We start from the raw sequence: 21,005 nt of genomic DNA on the forward strand, positions 1-21,005 counted from the left end.
ACGCTCCCATCGCTGCCTTTAAAAAATAAATAAATAAATAAACCTGCACCGTGGATTCAAACACTGTGTGTGTGTGTGAGGAATAGTAGGCATGGGAGGGGCAGCGGCCAACAGTTGTGGCTGGAGGGAAAAAAAAATCTGGGTCAGACCTGGGGTTGATAATGCTGATACCTAGCAGTCTCTATGGAAACACAAGCTCCACCCCCCTCCCCCCACAACCTGACTTCCTCCTGCCCGAAGGCACAGCAGCAACAACAACAGACAAGCATGCGTGACGGAGACAGGCTCTTTGTAGACCAAAAAAAAAAAAAAGATGGCGCTGGAATACACATCCTCTTCCGCTCTGTAGTCATTCTGTTCTTTAAAAAACATATGATATTACATTACTCTACTCCTCATTTTAGCTTCTCCGGAGGGAGGTCAGAGGTCAGGGTTAGCTACAAGATCGGTGTCTTGTTTTTGAGGATTCCCCACTGCACGGTTCGCCCTCATTATATAATCCGCAAGAGCCCAAAAACGTGGATTCAGCTCCAGAACTCACCTAATTTGTTTTGCATAGCTGGTTTCAATCTCCGATCTCTCCTTGACAAATTTGGTGTACTTCTCCACGAACTCGATGCCCCACTGCGTGTGCTTCTCCAAGTTGTCAAACTGATCCTGCAGGAAAACAAACAACAACAAAAAGGATGTGATGATTACATCATTCAACAAAAAAAAAAAGATTACATCAATTTGAGGTTACTCTAGATTGCATGCATCGCGGGGATTGCACCTCGCTCGCTGTGGAAGTTTTGCAACCTCCAAAAGTGACGCGTCTGGAATACGACTTTTGATATGCAGTGATTTCGGGCTACGGAGCGTCCTCTTTAGCTCTGAGTGTTGCTCATAGTAAAAACAGGCGCGAGCAGTCTGCACTACTGATAACCAAACACAGCTGTTTCGGGCTGAACTCATTACTCATGATTTGTTCATGACTTGTGAGGAAAAAATGAGCCTTTACTTGGCTGAGGTCATGTCATTTCAGAAAAGAGAGTATTTCATCTGGAGTATCAATTAACACACACACACACACATACACACATGCCACACGGCTATAATTTACTCTCTATCACGTGGCTCCTTCAATCGTCTTACGGAACCGAAACAAAAAAAGAGTGACCTTGGTGTGGCTCCAACAGTCCCCCATCCTCTCCTCTACCATGTCTGGAGTCCTCCCAAAATCCAGCCAACAACAGCTCTTCTTCTAGCAGCGGGTAAAACGTGTCGGCACGCAGAGGTTTGTTTTAAATCTCATCGCAAAGCATGGGAAGTGCACCGGAGCAGCGCCTCTGCCATCCTGCGCCGAGAGCTCTTACGCATCAAAGGCAGGAAGCGGTTGTGGTGCTGAGAGTTAGCTGCAGTGTCTTGTCGCCTACAAAAGTTTAGCTGATCAGCAGTCTGGGGAGTCTGAAGGTGTGTTGAAGTGTTTTTTTTTTTTTTTTTATTCATTTATCAGAGCATCCCGAAAACTCAAGACATGCAGCTTATTTTCTAAAATTATTTCATAGAAACTACAAGTGTGATGAAATCCCCCCTCGAATGAGCATTCACCGACTCAACGACTCCCAATTGACGCGCTCAAGGGACAATAGAGATTCCCCCCAAGTGTTGGGGACTTTCCAGTCTGCTTTGTTAATCGGTTTCAATGAGCAGTCACTCATCAGCGGCCCACTCAAAAGGGGGGGTGACGAGATAAAGTCAAACAATTAAGACATTTTACTGAATAATGAGGCGGCCCCCTCTGCCTCTCCCCTGCTCTTTGTTGTCTCACTCTTCTGTCTGTTTTTTTTCTTGCTTCCCTTTCAATGCTCAAGGGCATGCTCACTCTGAGACCCAATTAAGGTAATCAAACAGCGTTTGCTTCATTATGACCAGACAGTTTTATGCATGGGATAAAACGCACGTCACCGCAGCCATAGAAAAACCTCCTCCTCCTCCTCCTCCTCCTCCTCCTCTGCACACATAACTCAGATTACCCTTTTCTGCAGGGGCACCATCTTATCCACCGTGTCCCAGCGTGGAACGTGCACCCTCGTGAAATATCCGACGTCCACGCAACTCGCCGCCTCCGAAAGCCGAGGTTTAAGTCGGCGTCCACGGGCCCATTCTCCAGGTGTCCAAAGTGGACCAGAGTAGCGCCCGGGTCAGGATCGATGTCCGCTGACCGCTGCCGCCCCCCCCCCCCACGCCCACGCCGCCACGCAATAACAAAGAAAAACGCGCGGAGTCGTGGAAAGTAATTCCCGATAGTCCAGGGAGAGAGAGAGCCGAGGAGGAACCGACCGCAGAGAGAGTGCAGGCTCACTCAAATGCACACTCTGAATCTGAGGCCGCTGCTGCTGCTGCTGCCCACAGCTTTCAGGCTTAATGCTCCATCAGGCGTAAGGTGGAATAAGTGGGATGGGAGAGGAGCATAGTACGAGAGAGGGAGCGGAAAAACAGAGGGAGGAGGAGGAGGAGGAGGAGGAGGGATGGGGGGCTTGAAAAGGAACAGAAATGACAAAAGAGGCGGGATTACACGGGGAGGGGATTAAATTCGGAGAGGGACTAGGTTATGCTGGTGGGACCTCGTAAACTTTATCGCCCCTTCACAAGCACCTTATTTTAAGATCTAATAAAATCTAAGTAAAAAAATAAAACCTATGATCCACGGTATGATGAGTCACTCTGAGGTCGTGAATCTTTGGCCAACGTCGCCCAACTTTTAAATGGAAAGTTAAATGGAAAACCATCAGCAAAGCAATTTCCGGGGCTACTAGAGACATAGCAGATTAATAAATGATGAATTAGAAGGAGGAGGGAGCCATCAAAGAAAACAACATATAGCGCGATGCTGAGTCAGACACTATCCTGTAGACGCCCTGTTCATTACATCAACCTCTTGTCGTTCCAGCATTTGAAGTATTTAATCCCATTAAAAAAAAAACACTATTTATATGATATAAATGGCTATAAAATATAAAATAAATGTTAATAACTGGCAGTTTAGCCCATCATCATTCCAACTTTTTTTAGGAGATACCCCAAGTGCTGTTCATGGACATTTTGGAGCTCATGTATTGTCTTGGTCACTTTATAAAGCCAAGACTCTGAAGTTTCTAACACAAAAGTCAGAATCCCTCTAAGTAGTATTGTTCTTGAGTAATCACAGTTGGCACACAGTTAAAAATAAGAAGTTGTTGTTTTTGCTTACCGATACCTACAGAATAAACCTAGGACAGATCTCACCAGGATAAGAGTAGACAAAGTCTTTCATATACTTCCAGTTCGAACTGTATATACAAATGACCAAAACTGAGTTTCTCTTACTTTATTTTCTAAGGGTATAACCAGGCGTTTCCAAACTGTGCCATTTAGAGACTCCAAAATTACCTTTGGAGACATTTTGAACTAAAAGGCCATAACTTTTGAACACATACAGTCTTAATAATCTTGGGCTGGACTGAAAATACGACTGAAGTGGACTGTTTGGGTGCTTACCAAAACAAAAGGGGCCTGAATTCTGTAGATTCTCAGATTTATATAAGGCTTTTCAGATGAGTTAAAGCTTGTTTCTTGTTTTTATCGATTTGAAAAAATGTGTGGGTTGAATCCTATAATGGCTCATCTCAATGAAACCAGAAGAAAATGAGCTTTCCAACAACATATTGCGTGCAGCGTTTACTCAAACACAACTCATGCACAGAGTGAAAAATACCTATTCAGGTCATGGCCTTTGAAAGAAACAGCTCGAGAATAAACGCTTTTGTTACTTTCTCCTACGTGAAGATCTTTTAAAATATGACAGAAAATGTGATTAGATTTAGATATTAGACAGTTAATTTGACAAATTAAGAAACGTCAAAGTGCTGCAAAGTTGGGACAAGCAGCAGACTGAATTAATAACAAATAATCGTAAAATACTGTTTAATAGTTGGTAGTTACGGCCCTCAAATAAGTGTGTCCTATTTCAGCTCAATTTCCAAATCAAAAATAAAGACAAATATTTTCTTCTGCAGTCACACCAGTGGAAACTATTAAGTAGGACAGAGCCAAGGATACACGTCACCATTCTCTACTTTGGTTAAAAAAAAAAAAAAAAAAAAAAAAAAGAATACCCTGAATAGAGAATGATGATTTTCAAAGAACTGACCAACATGTGCAAAATGAATTCACTTCTCACTTTTCTCACTTGCTAACGTTAGCACGGGGCACACTGCATGCAAATCACACAGTGACAGAGTTAAGTTTAAGAGTCCAACTTGCACGCAAACTTTGTAAACCCTCCACCTACGGCCCCCGTACCGAAGCCTAATAACTCCTTGTCCTGAACTAGACCTACATCCACTCTTTCATCTGCAGCCTCTGACACCTGACCCGGTTCCTTCAGGAACGAAAAAGCGGGGGATCCCGTCAGGAGATCAACCGGGCCCACTCTGCTTATTGTTTCAGGGCGCAGTCCCACTCGCTGTGATGCATGCACTATTGTGGTAGCGCATGCAAGAAAACAAATAGAGCCGTGCGGCTAAATATTCTTTTATTATGCAGGAAATGAGAAACAGGTTCCGACGGAGAACAAAGGAGACGCTTAGCAGTTACTAAATATATGTAGGCAGCCCCGTGGGCTGTAAGAAAACAAATGCATGCTTGTTTAAGGATCAGCCCCGTGACCTCCAACCCTTCCTTAGCGGGAAAGGGGATTACGGTGCAGGTTAATGTATCGGACTGCCAGTTAATCTGAACTAATGTATATTATTTAGCTTCCATTCCAGCTCAAATCTCTCATTGACCTCTATACATACAGCTGTGAACTTGTTCCTCTCTCTCGATTTAACAGCAACAACGACACAGGAGGAACTGTTTATGTTTGTCTATGCTGAATCTTCGAAGGAAGCAAATACAGGATTGTGAAACGGAACCCTAACCCTAACCCTAACCCTAACCACCCAGAATCTCTAATCTAAAATTTTCCCAGAGGGTCTTAACTTTCAGGGCATGCAAATTTGGATGAAAGAAAATACATGTGAGCAGTAAAAATGGTCAAATCTGTGTCTAAACACAACAACAAATGCAGTTAAATTCTTATCCAGCCTCATGTACTTCACCTCTCTGCCACAGGTGGCAGTAGAGAGCAACACAATGACTGCCACTGAGCAAATAACCTCATTCATTCATTAAGAATGTGACTTTACTAAACACGACAGAATGATAAATCGCATTAGAAGCAGTTTTCAAACAACCGAGATGCACATTTAAAAAAAAAAATTCAGAGGACATTTGAGTTTCACCCACATGATGAAGGAGCCCAGATAGCTTTAAATAAGAACCCTTTTCATCCTTTCAGGTGATGAAGTCAAGATAACGAGATCATGAATCGAGAGCCGGAAACATGCGAGAGACTGTGTCAGATCAGCAGAGAGAGCAGAGACCAGGACTTTACAACCTCTGAACAATCACTCCCGGGGACACTTCACGTTTTATCGGTGCCTTAGCACCTCTGCAGAGGTCGGTTTGCTGCTCTGATGATCACAGCAAAAATCTATGGGCCATTACGTACACGAGAGGAGAAGAAAATTGACGGGGGGGGGGGGGGGGGCAAAACATGTAACAGGAAAAGGAAATTGCTGACTAAAATCGAATGCAGCGCTGGAGTCTGAAATCACAATTTCCTCTTGAAGATGTCTGCACAGTCAAAAAGTAACGGATCTCAACGTCAGCCAGTTTTTATCACCTCCTGTGAGGTTGTCATAGGTATTTGGCAGCAAATATTTATAGTTGTTTTGCACCTTGCGAAGCATTAGGTAATTCTACAGAAATAAAGAGGTCTTTCATTAATTTAATTAGTGGGTTCAGAGTGTACAAATTTGAGATTAATGTAATTATGCAGGATTTCGTTGCTGGGTGCACAGCGTGCCAGATTAGCTGCTTAATTGCCTGCACAAGTAAAGGATATTCAGATGGATATGAACTAGATACAAACAGAAAGAAATAAAAAAAAAATCTATGCACTGGATGATTATGACAAATAAAAAATAACTGATACTAATGGATCCAAACTTAGCTTCAAAGAAAGACAATAAAAAGTAGGGGGGTGAGGGGACAGATGTTCAGCAGGAGGCAGGACAATGGGACAAGAAGCCTATAGATGCTTTTGTCTTCTTTTAAAGTGCTGACTAAGGACAGTAGGCTGGGGGTCCGGCCTCCTGCTGAAATCTACATCTGCAGCTTCGCCAAACGTCCCGGCAGAAGAGCTCTGGACTTTTTCCTTCAGCAGCAGCAGCAGCGGCAGCAGCTGCCGAGTCAGGATGGAAGTTCACACTATTTTATTCTGGTCAGAAAAAAAAAAACCAGAGAGGGCAGTTTTAAACTAACACCTTTATCGTAAACGCGAGTGAGGTCTGTAAGCTAATGCGGCGCCCGAAATAACTCAAACTGCACTGAACATGCGAAGAGCGAAAAAGGAGCCGCGCTCGTCCAGAGCGTTTCATCGGGCCGCGAGGGTCCTGCCAATTAAAATACTGGACAAATAGCCCGATTGTTTCGAGCAGAGCAAACCCCGGGGCCCGTCGGGAAAAGCAAAGAGGCACAAAATGGCTGATTCTCTAATCTGGCTCCTCTGGTGATTAACCATGGGCGTGCACGCGGCCTGTTGCTGACCGGACCGGACTGTGTATCTCGGCAGTGGGCGTCCGGCAGCAAGAACAAATATTTGGTGGAAATGCCAAACCCTCTGTCGGACACACATCGGGCTTTGTCCGAGGAAGCGCGAGAGAGGGGGGGGGGGGGGGGATGGGGGGCGGCGGGGGCGAACAATGCCTCCATAGCTCGGTGTAACCCCACATGTCGGAGAGGACTCACAGAAGAGGACAGACGGCGGCCTCACGCACACAAAAACACACGTGGACACACATAAACAAAGACGGGCGATCATGTGAGGCACCGCGGACTAGCTGCCCTCAGCTATTTCACCCGGGGGGTTATTGAAGGCTGGGGAGGCCGACCCGCACCTAAACGGGATTTAACGCACAGATTTAACCCGCAGGTGCAAGCTAATCCTTTCTTACTGTCGAAATCAACTTTTCTGTTCTGCGTTTTCGGCTCTTAAAGCACAAATAACATAACATCTTTTTCACTGACCCTCTGAACACACACGAGCTCGAAACCTTCCGCCGCGTATGAACAGCTGTTTGGGGCAGCGAGTGACCTTACGCGCGAGACCTCTCGTTCGCATGCCATGTAGATATTTATAGGCGCGTCACCTCTGCCGGTCTGAAACTTAAGAATGCGCATCGGCGCACGCACACGCACGTCATGCGTTCACGCGGCGTGTCCTCTCCCCCTTTAACCGACCCCGTGTCTGCCGGCGGCGGTGAGAAGTATCACGTATGAGTAGTCAGTTCCCTCAATTAGCAAACCTTCTCATTTGACTCATTTGAGTAACAGGAAGCTGCAGTTCGTGAGTCACAGTGACTGGAAGGGTGGTCAACTCATTCAGGGACATCAAAAAGAAAAGCGTTCTCCTCGGCCGTGCCCTTTGTCGAACGAGTTGTTCGACTCACAAAGAGCAATTTCCTGTCTTGTTGGTGCTGGAGCACTAAGCTTTTGATTAATCCTTGAGAAAACAATTCTGCAAACTGGACTACACTTGAATCGCTTTATATCCCAGCTCACTTACAGCACTGGTCATCTTCATCTGCAGCAGCACCTGCAAGTACTCCCCGTAAGGACTCAGCTGGTCCTCCTCTTTTTCCTTTTCCTTCTCTGTTTTCACGGAACAAGCGCCGTCCAGGAAAACGAAAAACTCGCTTTTTCGTCGCAGCATGGTTTTCATGAGTGTGCGGAGGGTGGCAAAAAAATCAAATAAAATGAGAAGTAGCGATTTATGTTAATCCATCTGAGGGGGGGAGGATGAAATGTGATAAAAGGATCGTCTTGGTCAAGCAGAAGAGTGTGAAGAGTTAAGATTCAGGATATGGTAGCACCAAAACGGAACCCACGAGTTTAAAATATCCTCGTAAAAACCCAAGTCCAACTACAAATTCCGCCTCGGCTAAGGCAAATGCACACCGGAGGAAAAGTACGAGGCAGAAATGTTGTAAGAAGCAGACAAACAGAACTTGATTAAATGACGTCGCCATTAATCAGATTAACTCACCTCCCTTCTAACTACTTTAACCACCCGATAGGCTGCTTTGTGGATTAATCCTGTGAGGCCAGCAAATACAAATTAGCAATTGTTCCTGCTGAGCAGCTTTTGTCCTTCGTTTTTTTTTTCAAGGCTAAAACTCTTTAATTTTTATATAATACAGGGTCTGGAAACATGAAGGAAACATTGGACTTCAGAACACGGCCGACATGAAAGAACTGCAGCGACACTTCATTATTAGGTAATAGCTACTAGCTGCAGCTGAAAATCATCTCTTATTCATTCAGTAAAGTTAGGAGAAAGCCAAGCCCCCCCCCCCAATGGTCTGCTATTAATAAGCTTAATAACATCATACGGATATGGACAGCTGATTGATTGAGCAATGAGTCCACATTAGCACAATGGCACTGGCTGACATGTTGAGAGTTCATACACTTAGCAATGAGTGACCTGAACTTCAATAATAAGCTGTTGCCCTTTCACATAATGAGGTTGAAACATTGAAACTAAGCTCACACGAGCTAATATTAGATTACTGCAGATGCATGAATATCAGGAAACTCGCCATCGTGGCAGCACCTGACCCAACTTAAATTATGAGTAATTCAAAAATGGCAGCTCACAGTAATTCAAAGATCAGTTCTTCAAAAGTAATACTTTTATACTAGCATTTTAACCCAGTGGCAACCCAAAACTGCAGTTCCTAGAATGGCCACTTGGACCCAATGGACCCATTGACCTCCACCTTAAAATGTCCAATTTGACAGCAGAAATATCCTGTTATACAAAAATTATCCTTTAGTCTCTGCTAATTTACACACTTAAACTTTTTCTGAATTAGCCAGGAATAAGGCGGAGCCAAGCGTTCAATGAGCTTCAATATGGATTAGGAATCCTATGGGTGACATAACATGGAGTCCAGCCATCTTTGTATACAATCAATAAATTTAACATGCTGACTGACCTTTGGGCCAAGCAGAAAAGTGGCTTAATTTTTCAGCTCCAGAAGTTGACCTTTGGTATAGCCATCAGTTTGTTCAATGTGTATCTTAGTCCGAAATCCTTAAAGAAGCTTAAGCGATGCACCAATATTAAGATGTGTTGTTTAAAATCTGCAGATATGCAGTACAGTCTACGGTATTGTTGTCCAGTAAATGACACGTACCATGAAATATGCAGGAGGCCCACATGGCGATTTAATACTGACTTCAGAGTGTAAATGACACCCCTGCTCAGCGGTCCACTAATAGTACAGATACTACACGAGTTCCAGGTGAATCTCTGCTGCACTGACATGTCTAACCTAAACCTCTGGCGCTGGTGCTAACAACACGTCAAAATACAACCTGCGTGATTACGCCACATCTCTGCCAAAGGTGTCAGTCTTTAAATCTAATCATGGCTGCCTTGTGCAATTTGAAGGGGGGGGAAACATACAAACAAGTTATGCTAGTTTATAATTAAGTCTGCTGGCAAACAGCGTGGTAGCAAATGAGAGACTAGATTCGACGTGTTTTATATTTTATATTTTACACACGGGCTCCAGTGTGAGTCTCACTTACAGTTTCAGTCCATAAATAGATGTTGCCTTTTCTGCTGGTGCAGCGTTCGGACCTCTGTTCTCACAGCTTAGCTCGATCGAAATCACACCGTTTAAAATCAAGTCATACTTTAGTGGCGCTTCACGCGGCTATGTGCCAGCCGTGTTTAAACAAGCGTGTGTGGTGAGTCTTTGAGTCGCCGACGAAATTCACGCAACTCTGGAGAGGATATGCCGAACGGCTGCTATTTTAAAACGGGGCATTGTATATCACCGGTCATCTGCGCACACAGATAAACATATAGCAGCTGTCGTAGGTTTCCCAACATTGAATCTAACGGTTTTTGTTTATATCAGATCTGTGGACAGCTCCATAGGGTTAACAAAAACACTCTCCAGATGATACCCTAGCCGACCTCTGCAAAGGATTTTGGGAACAGGACAATATTCTTCTCCCTTTCATGCTGATGCTAAAATATTGACCTTCCTTTTTTGGAGAATAAAGGCCTCAGCGGAGTTAAAAACATTAGCATACATTAGCCCTTTGACTGCATTACCAAAACGAGCTGAAATCTCTGGAGGAAGTCGTATCCCAGACGAGCTCCAGGAATTATGTGGCAACGCTTTTACTCCACCCGTCCAGGCCCTCGACTCGGGGTATGAGTAAATACGGCACTTTTTTAGATGCTGCCTGACACTGTGCGCACATGACTCATCGCGGACTGTTTAACACACTGTTGTGCGTGACAGGCGCAGGCAGTGCTTTCCGCGCTAATGCGCCAGTACACTTTGGGGGAAACGCCAATTCAGGGAGACACGGCTGTTGAGGAGGACGTCTTTGTTACTGAACTGAAGTCCTCGCTAGATGGAACGATGGATAATGATTCAAACGCCAAAACCATTTACCAGTGCGATCAATGCCTCCTCCCGCTAAAGCGAAATGGTTTGGGTACATTATCTTGCAGGCTTGTGGGCAATCAAGCCTTTAAAAGTGTGTTCATAATTCTGGTTCAATAAAGTAATCCTGATAGCTAACGAGCCGCCAAGTGACGGAAACGTCGAGAGGAGATGGAGAAGGCAGGACTGAACGCTGGAAATATCTTCAGCAGAAGGCACATGTGTGGCAACTGCACGGTTGCACGATCCAGTTTTCATTGCAGCTTTGCGTCATTTTCCGGCAGCCGCCAAAGCAACATCAAGTTTGCCCGGTCGCAACCGTGCGTTCTGCCCGAGCGCTTCTGGGGATTTCAAGGGGCTCAATTAAAGACACCACTGTGAAACCCTGCATTTTTAGGCCTCGGAAACATCCTCCTGACGTCATTGTCACACAAGAGCACAGATGTAGAGGTGACAGAGCCAACGACCTTACACCTAGAAATGAGCAAAACTTAAATACTGCAATACAGAACTGGTAATGGAAACGGCTACATTTCGCAAAAAATCGCAAATAAGCTCTCGTGAGGTGGTTTTTCGGACGTATCGATATAAAAGTTTATCGCAAAAGTGCAACAGAAACACTTTTTTCGCATTTCCCTGTCACCGGCGTCACCGTAGTTGACGCAGGGGGTTCGTGCGACAAGTCCATCTAACTCAAAGTGAAGTCTTTACGAGACTTACAGCTCGTTCCGCCAATAATCTAAATTTTGGGACCTCTTTTGAATGTGTGCCACCCGATTAAGCCTCGCGCGGTTCGCTGAATGCTTTATGAGCCACTTTGTTTATAAGCTAAAGTGGTTTCTCTACAGTAAAGTGCAGCTTGAAAGCATCAGGAGTTTGAAAGGAGAGGCCGCATAAAAAAGGATGTCGCGGCCCTTTGTTCACCTTGAGTGTCCAGAAAACAGCCGGCGACGCGGCGACACCAAAAAACACGACAGCTTTAGGGCGAATCAGGTACGTGGCGCGTTCTTAAGCGACCGAGGCCCCGGTGGTCGCATAATTTCCACTGTCACAGCGGTGATTAGAGACCGACTTTACAAATAACAGAAGAGGCGGTGGCTAAAGATTACAGCCTGTGCTGGGGAAGATTGAGTCACATCTTCATGGAGAAGATGGCAAAACAGCTTGTTCGGTTTTGAGGAAGCAGAAGCATCACACGTCAGAGGGCACCTGAAACAGAGCCTTTCAGATGTCCTCACACCCAAAGAGATGTCCCATTTGAAAAGCAAACCACAAAGACACTTAATTTACTGAAATGTCAGGACAGCAGCACATCTTTCTCCTTCCTTTTTGGACTCCCTCGGAGTGCAGATTAAATGTGCATCCTTTCATCACCATTTCATCACAGGGGTTCAAAGGAGAGAGGAGAAGAGAAAACGGTGAGGAGGTATCACTGAGTCAGCAGGTGGCTGGCGATGAGTTTAAGATTTAAACGGGGGAGGTCCGCTGTAGTCTGCCAGCGGTTTCAGCCTCTGACCCCCCACCGGCCCCAGTGCAATCACACGCAGAAGGAAACAGGGCGGCTCGGGTTTCAGCCCTGGAAGTGGCCTGAATGTCAAGTGAACAGCAGGGGGGTGAGGCTGGACCCTGGAGTCTGAGGAGTCGGGATGAGATATGACAGCAGAAAACATGGAGGAATTAAACGCCAGTTTAGTTTAGTTCTGATGTTTGGGAATCTACACAAGCAAGACCGTGAGGATCTGATTGAACACTTCTGTCTGTGGCCCTCCGGCAAAGGCTCGAACTCCACTTAACAACACGAGAAACATTTTAAAAGGCCTCTGCAGACAATACCGCTTTCCCTTTTAAATTACATTAGTGGTCAACAGACGCAGATGCCTTCAAAAAAAAAGACGAGACAAAGAAGAGAGCGAGTCAGATGCACCATCTGAACAAAGCGGAGAAGACGAAGTTCGACTCACCTTAAGCTGCTGCTCTTTGAATAGAGTCTCAGACTTGTCCATGTTGCCTCATCGATAAGTCGCGCGACAAGAAAAGACACTTTAGCATCCTACAGGCTCAAAAAAGTGCATCTCTTCCGTCCAAGTGTGGGAAAAAGTAGCTCACATCCAGTTCCCAAATAAACTGCCACAGGGGAGAAGTGAAACATTCGGGGAGTGTCAAAATGAAAAGGTGTAGTAGTCACTTTAAGCCCAGGCATGAGGTTGACTTCTGTGTCATAGTTACTTACGTACTGTTCTGTACTGTATTTAATGCGAGCATATAAAGCGTGGTTTAACCTCTTTTTTTTGCTTGACCTTTTCTTGGTTTATTTGCGGCACCTGTGCTTTCTGTGATCTCTACACGTGAGACTTGAATCAACTTGAAGGAAACACGGCGGTCTCACTTTCTTCTTTACACCTTCGTCAACGCAAAGCGAAGTCAGAAAATCTGACTTGATATAGAACGGTCAAAGTGTGAGGCCTCTAAAGTTAGCTGCAAATTAGCCACGTATAATTTAAATTATCTGTCCGACTTTAGCCCCACTGAGAAACAGTCACATGTCTCACCGCATATGACTTCTGTCTTACTCGGTTGCATTAGTGCATAATGCCTATTTAGGAATTGGTTTGGGATCCTTAACTGTGCATGCGTGTGATTCTGCTCACACTTAAGAGAAAAACTTCTTTCGAGAATCTGGCAGAACTTGGTGCCAACTTCCACAAGATTTCAGGCCACTCTGTCAAAAAGGAGGTTTGAGGTCTCTGCAGCACGGAATTAATTCCTTATTCAGTGTTGAGCGACACGGCCGCACTCCTCTCAAACTTCGTTTTTGTAATACTTTGTTATCTTGTTGGTGCTGCAACAAGGACGCGACAGAGACGGCAGCGAGCATTCCCAGAGTCTTCTTTAAGAAAACAGTGAATACTATAATCAGTGCTATGATGCTGCACTAAAGGTATTCAGCATTTTCGGAGTCAACTGTCTGGTGCTTGACTCACTGTGAGCTCGCACAAACAATAGAGGCCCATCACAATCATTCGTGTTTATTTATTTGCCCCGTCCGTTTATCTGGGCACACATAATCTTTTCCATATTTACAATATCCAATAACCTGTTAGACAAATGTTTTTTTCCCCTAAAGTTTGGTTAGGCCTCAGCTATAAAGTAGTATAAAGAAGCCTCGGTTCCATTCTATCGATTTAACGAAACAGTAAAAGTGGAGAGTGTCGCGGCGTGAACCTTCGACACTGCGTCGCCGCAGCTGAGGGGTTGAGAAACCGTGCTCGACTTTGACTTCCTGGAATATCATCTGCTTTCCTGTTCACTGCGAGGAACAACCGGATGAGCATGGTATAAACGCGGCAAGATGAGTTGCCTTCGTCTGTGGCGTTGCACCGTGTAACGTTTTAGCCGGTGCAACCGAAAATACGGTGATCATAAACTTTGGACAAAACAAGGCATTTGAACATGTTAGCTTGCATCCCCTGCACTGCAGAAATGCATAGAGAAACTAAATGTACCTTGCCTAACCCGCAACATCCTGGCCTTGCTCTGTATAAAAAAGTGTGGTTGCGCTGCATGTAGCTGGGGTTTCTGACTGTTTTCCTGTTTGATTTGGTTTTGGGACAACAACACAAGAAGCTGTTTGCATTCTCCAGTGACAACAGCCACCTGTAGAGTGTTGAACTTGTTCCTGTTGCAGAGGGTAATGTTATAGAAACAAGTGCCTGGATTCTTTACAATTCACTAAGAAAAAAAAAAAGAAAAAAAAAGCAGGCATCTGGTTGTAATACATTACTCTCTGCAAATGTTCGGTCTCTGCTCACAAGAACTTGCAAACGCTTTCCAGACACAAAGGTACTCATGAAAGCCTTCTAGAGAGCCTTGAGGCTACATTTGCTGTGCATGAGTACCTTGGCAGTAGTTTTCCTCACTCAAGAATCACAGTAGAAAAGTAAAAATATACTGACAACAGTGGGAAAATGCAAAGAATGCAGAGTGCTAGTGGTTCTCTTTGTGAACTTTGCACCAGGTAAATTAGTGGAGAATTTAGCTGCGAGTCTCCCCCTCCTTTCTTTTTTCTTAGAAAGAAAAACATATCCCTGATTTAACTATCTCCAGACCCCCTTTTCTTCTTTGTAGAGTAACATTGACTTCAGACTGCATTATCTGTCAGACTAAAATATGCTCACAGTAAAGAATCGTGATCAGGTCCAGAAACTGTGGCCTTATATTAAAAACAAAAGGAGCAAAGAAATTCAAACTGAATGCACCATGTAAAAATAAAAAAGTGTAATCTGACACTTTTCACAGAGGTTCAACTAGTATATAGCCGTGCAAGCATACACTCGTGCATGTTTGAAAAGTGACGCACGTGTACCAAAAACACACCGTCATTCATTTCAAATGTGCAGCAACAAGAAGTCACCGCTTTTGCACTTTTAGGAAGTTTCTCAGCACGGACGGCAGAATGACTGCTTTTGAAATAACTTACACGACAAAATAACAACACAAGCCACTGCAACAAAACCCCGACAACAGGAATTCTATTCACAACAACTGCTTATTATCAAGTCGTAAAAATAGTTTGACACAGTCCTGTAATCTTCATTACTGCTTTGACTCTAGTTTGCAGCACATTGCTCCGTGTGTGTGTGTGTGTTTGTGTGTCTGGATATGGGGAGACACCAGTGATAGAGTTACAGGCTTGATAAGCGTTGTATTAAATCCAACACTCCTTGATGAGGTCCTTGAAGTCATGGATGAAAGATGACACCGTGACAAGCGAATTAATTGCAGGATCAATGACTTTATGGGTGGCCCTATTTGGGGGATTTGGGGATTTTCTGGTGTAACCCCATAAGCCACAACATTAAAACCACCAACTAGTGAAGTGACGCATTTCTCTGCTTTGAGGACAAAATGTACCCCACCCATTGACAGGTGCCACGCTAACGTGATAACCACCGTTATTCACTTGTAAAGCAATCACGACTAGTGAAATCAAGTCAAATCCTAGCAGCAGTATACATCTGTATGCAAACTGTTTATGAACCTCCAAATGTTAAAGATTGTGAACTTTCCCAGTGTTTAGTTGCTTAATAAACGTGCCAGTTGAGTAGGTACACTAGTGAAAACGAATGCATTGTAACATAACAGTCTTGCACTAAATGTTAGCTTCACAACCGGTACAGTGTTCAGTTTAAGGGCAGTAGGTCTTGGGGAGGATGTAGATTGCTGTTGTGTCAAAGTTGTATTGGGTGTGTCTAATATATGCTGTACAGATTTATTTTTTTGCGGTTTTACTTTCAAGCTCTGCGTTTTTGTACAAGCGATCAAAGTGACCTTCAGTAAAACTCCTTGTATGTGCTCAAACAAAGCTGATTCTGATTTAGCATAGCTAACTAAATTAATTGGGGTTGCCAAAACAAAAGAAACAGGTATAGGTACAACATAGGTTTAGCAGTAGTCCAAAATAATTAAATCAGTTTAATCAGCAGCTCACTCAGTTACTTTGAACAATTGGTGATTAGTAAAACATTATAATAAGTTAATAATAAGCTAAAATTTAGTGCAGGACTATTATATTCGGATGCATTCTTGTTAATCTAGTGTACCTAATGAACTGACAGGCATCGATATGAAAAAACATCGATATAGCAATATTTTGCAATACTAAGTGCAATAAATAGAAAATGGATCATTTGGATAAATATTGTTTTTTGACCCAATTTGCCCAATGATTTATCACTGTCATGTGATGTACACATATACAACCTGCATTAAAAATTTCTCAGTGAACTAATATTGCAATATCGCAATATCATAATATCGCAATAATGTATCGAATTGTGACTAAAGTATCGTGATACGTATCTATTATGAAGTCGTTGCCAATAGCTACCCCTAATATATACACACACACTAAAATGTACCATTTTGTGCAATAACCTCTTAGTTAACGTGCCAACGGTGTGCGCATAAAAATAAGGGAACTTGACCACGTCAACTTCGTGCGCTGCCAGTGCTAACACAGGCTTGTGAAGTGTACCTGCACACGGTCATAAACACGAACGCTCAACAAAAAAATAAATAAATAAATAAAAACAAGCACCGCTGGATTTGGGAATGGCCGTGTAACACACAGTGAGGGGCGTGTGTGTGTATATATGCGTGTGTGTGGTCAAAGCGTGGTTTTGACACGCTAAAATGTATGATATGCAGGCGTTAGCGTCGTGTTCCCCCATAACAAACTAACACTGTGACGCGCACGTCATGATAAATAAAGGAATCAGTGATTATAAGAGGCTAATGATAATTAGCCTGCTCTTAGCTCCTATCACACACCCACATAGCGGCGCACGCTAACCGTGCTTTTAGCGGATAAAAGACAGAAAAAAAACACGGGGGAAGGGTGGAGGGGCACTGCGCATTATCGCAGGTTTTATATCCTATCCGAGAACCGCTATGTCCACACAAGGGCTAAATAACCAGCCTCACAAGTGCAGTGCAAAAAAAAAAACAAACAAAAAAAAAAACTCACCCATAGCTCTGACCCCCAGCTCATGGTTTCAGTACGATGTCCTCGGAATAATCCACAACTCGCACGAGGTGTTTTCAACACACAGTGATGATTGTTTTTTTTCTTCTTTTATACCTTGATGGTATTCGAGAAAATATATATATCTATATAAAGCCCTCCTGCGATTTATTTATTTATTTTTTTTCAGAATCTCATCCTGTCTGATACAAGATGGCCAGGAGGAGCTGCAGCATAATCTTCAAACAGGAGAGTCTCGCTATATGCACAGCGCGCGCACCCGCTTCGACTCAATGACAGCTGCCTGTGCGCGTCTGCGCGTCCACGCGATGAGAGAGAACGAGAAAAGAGAGAAAAAAAAAAAAAAATCTCGTTGGAGAGAGAGGGGTGTCACTGCTGCGGGGTTAACCAATAAAGCTAATATCTCTGATCTCTCTGTGTGCGACCGAGAAGAAGCCCTGCTCTGAAATGCTTCAAGCCTGAATGCACGAGGGGGTTGGTTCAAAAAGGTCACCACCCATGGCAGATGTTTCATTGACTACTCCCAGCAGTGGGTTTATAATACTAACTTCTGGGCTACCAACTTTCTCTTTCTGCCTTTGTCCCTGATATGGCAATAATCGGCCGTGCATGGGAAGATAATTTACCCCAACAACAGCCACACATCTTGTTGTGTTGAAGATGCATGCAGAGTTTAGGATCATGCACCAGGAAAGCATGTGATAAAAAGTTTAACTAAAGCAAGTGGTCATGACAGTCTGTTCGTTTCATGGTGAGTTTATGGAAATTTACTCAGTTTTATAGCTCTCATCCTCAGCAGGCTTGCAAACAGTCAGTGCATTTGTGTCTTTTACTTATTTTTTAATGCCCAGCATCTTACAGCGACTCCCCCTTGTTCTTTCTATTAATATTTAACTTTATAGTGATACCTAATCTTAAAAATCAGTCATTACTGAGCCACAGCGTATGTTCTCCATACCTACTGATTCCTCAGGGGCAATACGAATGTTTTGTGACATGTAAGAATTTCCAAAGAAGACATTTCCACATATTACTGAAGGAAATTGCATGTCGCAATGAGGACACACTGACACGGCCTACTGAAACACTTGCTATGTGTAAGCTGTGCTTTTCCAACTAAAATCTCTGCTGTGGAAAAAAAAAGAAGAAAGTGTGTATTAATTGTCGCGATATGAATCAATCACAATATTAGATGTTTATCATGATTGTTGTGACAGATTATGTGCATCACTGCAAAAAGTTGAAATCTGTAGCAGTGGTTTGGCCTGTATTGTTACAACAACACTGCCATCTAGTGGTAGAAAACTAAGCGGCACCATGAGGCAACAAGTGCAGATATTTCACACACTGATACGACAAAACAACAACAAAAGCACCTGTGCAAGGCCTACTGAGGCTCAGTTTCATTTGGTACACTTGTATTTTGAGAAACACGTTATATAGTTTAAGGCAGCCACGACCCAAACCTCACTTATAGCTAAAGGCAGTTGCACTGTTTACTGCTTTTGGTGTATTTCTGAAACCACAAAATGTTATGCACTTAAAGTTGCATATCGCAGGCACGCAGTTCAAGCTGTTCTAAGTATGTTTAGATGGTCAATTTGACCCCAATCAAAGTTCATCATTTAAAAAATAACAGTAGAGGGAAGGTCAGCTCACTGGTAGCAAAGGGTTATTTATGTAGGCAACAAATAAACAAAGTGCTTAACACAAAAACTTGGTCAACAAGTTTATGTAAATCATTTTCTTGAGGGTAAAATGTCTTAGAAATATTTGAGGACAATAGGAGGGTTAGGATGGTTGATTACGTTCACCAACAGGGGGAGCACAGCAGCTTTGTGGCTGTTGAAACCAATAGAAGTATGCACAACATACTTATGCAACAATACCACAGCAACAACAGGTGTCCGGGGTCTCCTTGGACGTGAAGTATCGTGGACACTGAAAGGAATTGAGCACTGGAAACCACCGCTGTGTTTACAGTCTCCAGATGGGGGAGTTTGACGGACTCAAGAGCCATCACGGACCATCTCGGTCCATCACACAACAGCTGAGTTCTTTCCAAAGCAATGTTTCCATTACACAATTCAGGCTGCCAGTTCCCCAATAAGCAGGGTGCTCTCGGTTTCACCCTGCATGCCTTGTGTGGCTCCAATTGGCCTTAAATCTTCCGCTTTTCTTGTGAAATCCTCAAAGAGGCACGAAAATAGATAAGGGCGGAACAAAAACCAAGCAGGTGCATTGTTCCCTAAATATTTTAGATAAACACATTCATAAGTAAATAAGCCACAACACACCCATATGACTACAGAATACAAAACACACTAGACAATCATGTCCGTTTCCTGTCAAGACAAAAAGTAAACACTAAACAAGGCGTGTGCGTTTCCAGCTCTTTTACTCCCTCCATCTTGGGAAATGAGTTTTGTTTTCAGCTCCTTACAAAAACAGAATAAAGTGTCATCTTATTTCATAGTTAGTTAATAAATCACACACACAGATAGGACCATGAGCCATTCTATTCTAATACACGCAGTTATTTGTATACCAGGTGAAAATCTCTGTTACAGTAGACTGAATAAGTCAACAGGTGAAGGGAATGTGTATCTCATGACTCAGGTTTATTGACTCATCATGTCCTACCGGTTCAAAGGCAAACTTTACCAACTTGACGATGATCCTGTATGTTTATTCCAACAGGTTGTGGGTCGCTCATAGTTGTGAACATACAGATCTGCCTAACCATAGATGCACACTCTTAAGTAATTTAAATTGTGGGAGTTCCTCAACATAACCTGTAAAATAAAGCAGTATAATTTACAGTATTAACAGAATAAAATGTACATAAGAATGTTTTGAATCTCTGGTTTCTGGTCTCGTTTAATTGTTAATTGAACTGACTTGCTACTGTGTGTAAACTGATGCCTTGTTTAGGGCCAGCCAGCGACTAGGATCATCACACATATTACACCAGGATTAATGATTGATCCTAATCTTCCAAAATCATGTCAAGCGGAGCTCTCGGACATGGCTGAAACTTCATAGCCAGAGCTACAGGACAGTGTCAGATTATAGCCAAGGAGTGGATTATCGCTACTAATCCAATTACACATGTTGTACTGTAACAGGCTGTGGGGAGAGTGAATCCACCTAGGCCAATTATCCACCTAGGCCAATTACGGCAAATATAAAATTTCATGTGTTTAGCCCAAATGTATTTGCAATTTGTTATTGCTAATGTAATCCAAATCTACAGGAGCGATTCTAGGGTCAAAGCTTTAGGGGGTGCTTTAATGTCAAACTACTGTGTCACAAAACTATCACTTGGTTTAAAAAATATCTATATAATCTAGATTTATATCATTAACCCTTCATGGGGCAAGGAACCACATTTGGTAACTTCAGCACACATTTTAAATTGTATCCTTGTTTCATTCAGCCAATCAGAGAAGATCAAGGAAACATTCTCAGGGCAAATCAGGGTAAGATGTGGTCCGCAAGGTCCACCTCTGCATGAACGCTGAGCATGAGCACTGTTTAATTAAGTACCACGAAGAAGAGGTCTATGTTGTCTAATGTGATAACGTGTATAGTGGCACGTCTGCATCTGCACTTATGACGTAATGCTTTATATCTTTCTTTTCACTTCCTTTTCACATACTTTCTTTCTGCTTCCACTTTCTTTTCAAAAGCTGTCTTTCCACAATACTTATATACATATACTTATACATTACTGGACTCTGGTGCAATAATATTCGCACTGTGCAATACCCCATATTCAAGCAACAACTCAGAACACATGTTCACTTATGCATTGTTTTTTTCTTTCTGATTTATATTTGTTTACCACTTAAGGACAA

The 21,005-nt window shown here is 43.3% G+C and overlaps 1 protein-coding gene across 25 annotated transcripts in view; it reads right to left on the minus strand.

The window, feature by feature from the left end:
* Positions 1-17,599, minus strand: part of LOC124996393 (formin-binding protein 1) — a 56,087-nt gene extending 38,488 nt beyond the window's left edge. For 3 of the 25 annotated variants that reach the window (XM_047569347.1, XM_047569365.1, XM_047569348.1), the window contains exons 1-2: positions 1,160-1,879; positions 542-657 (exon numbers count right to left, since the gene is read on the minus strand). In XM_047569347.1, coding sequence (XP_047425303.1) covers positions 542-657; positions 1,160-1,201 — 158 coding nt within the window. In that variant the 5' untranslated portion in view covers positions 1,202-1,879. Of the gene's footprint in view, positions 1-541; positions 658-1,159; positions 1,891-2,015; positions 2,208-12,562; positions 12,680-17,127 lie in introns of those variants that run through there. The other 22 variants (XM_047569352.1, XM_047569349.1, XM_047569344.1 and 19 more) reach the window with 18 other exon arrangements.
* Between the last annotated feature and the right edge of the window lie 3,406 nt (positions 17,600-21,005).

The sequence above is a fragment of the Mugil cephalus genome, chromosome 19, assembly GCF_022458985.1.
Source record: "Mugil cephalus isolate CIBA_MC_2020 chromosome 19, CIBA_Mcephalus_1.1, whole genome shotgun sequence".
NCBI lineage: Eukaryota > Metazoa > Chordata > Actinopteri > Mugiliformes > Mugilidae > Mugil > Mugil cephalus.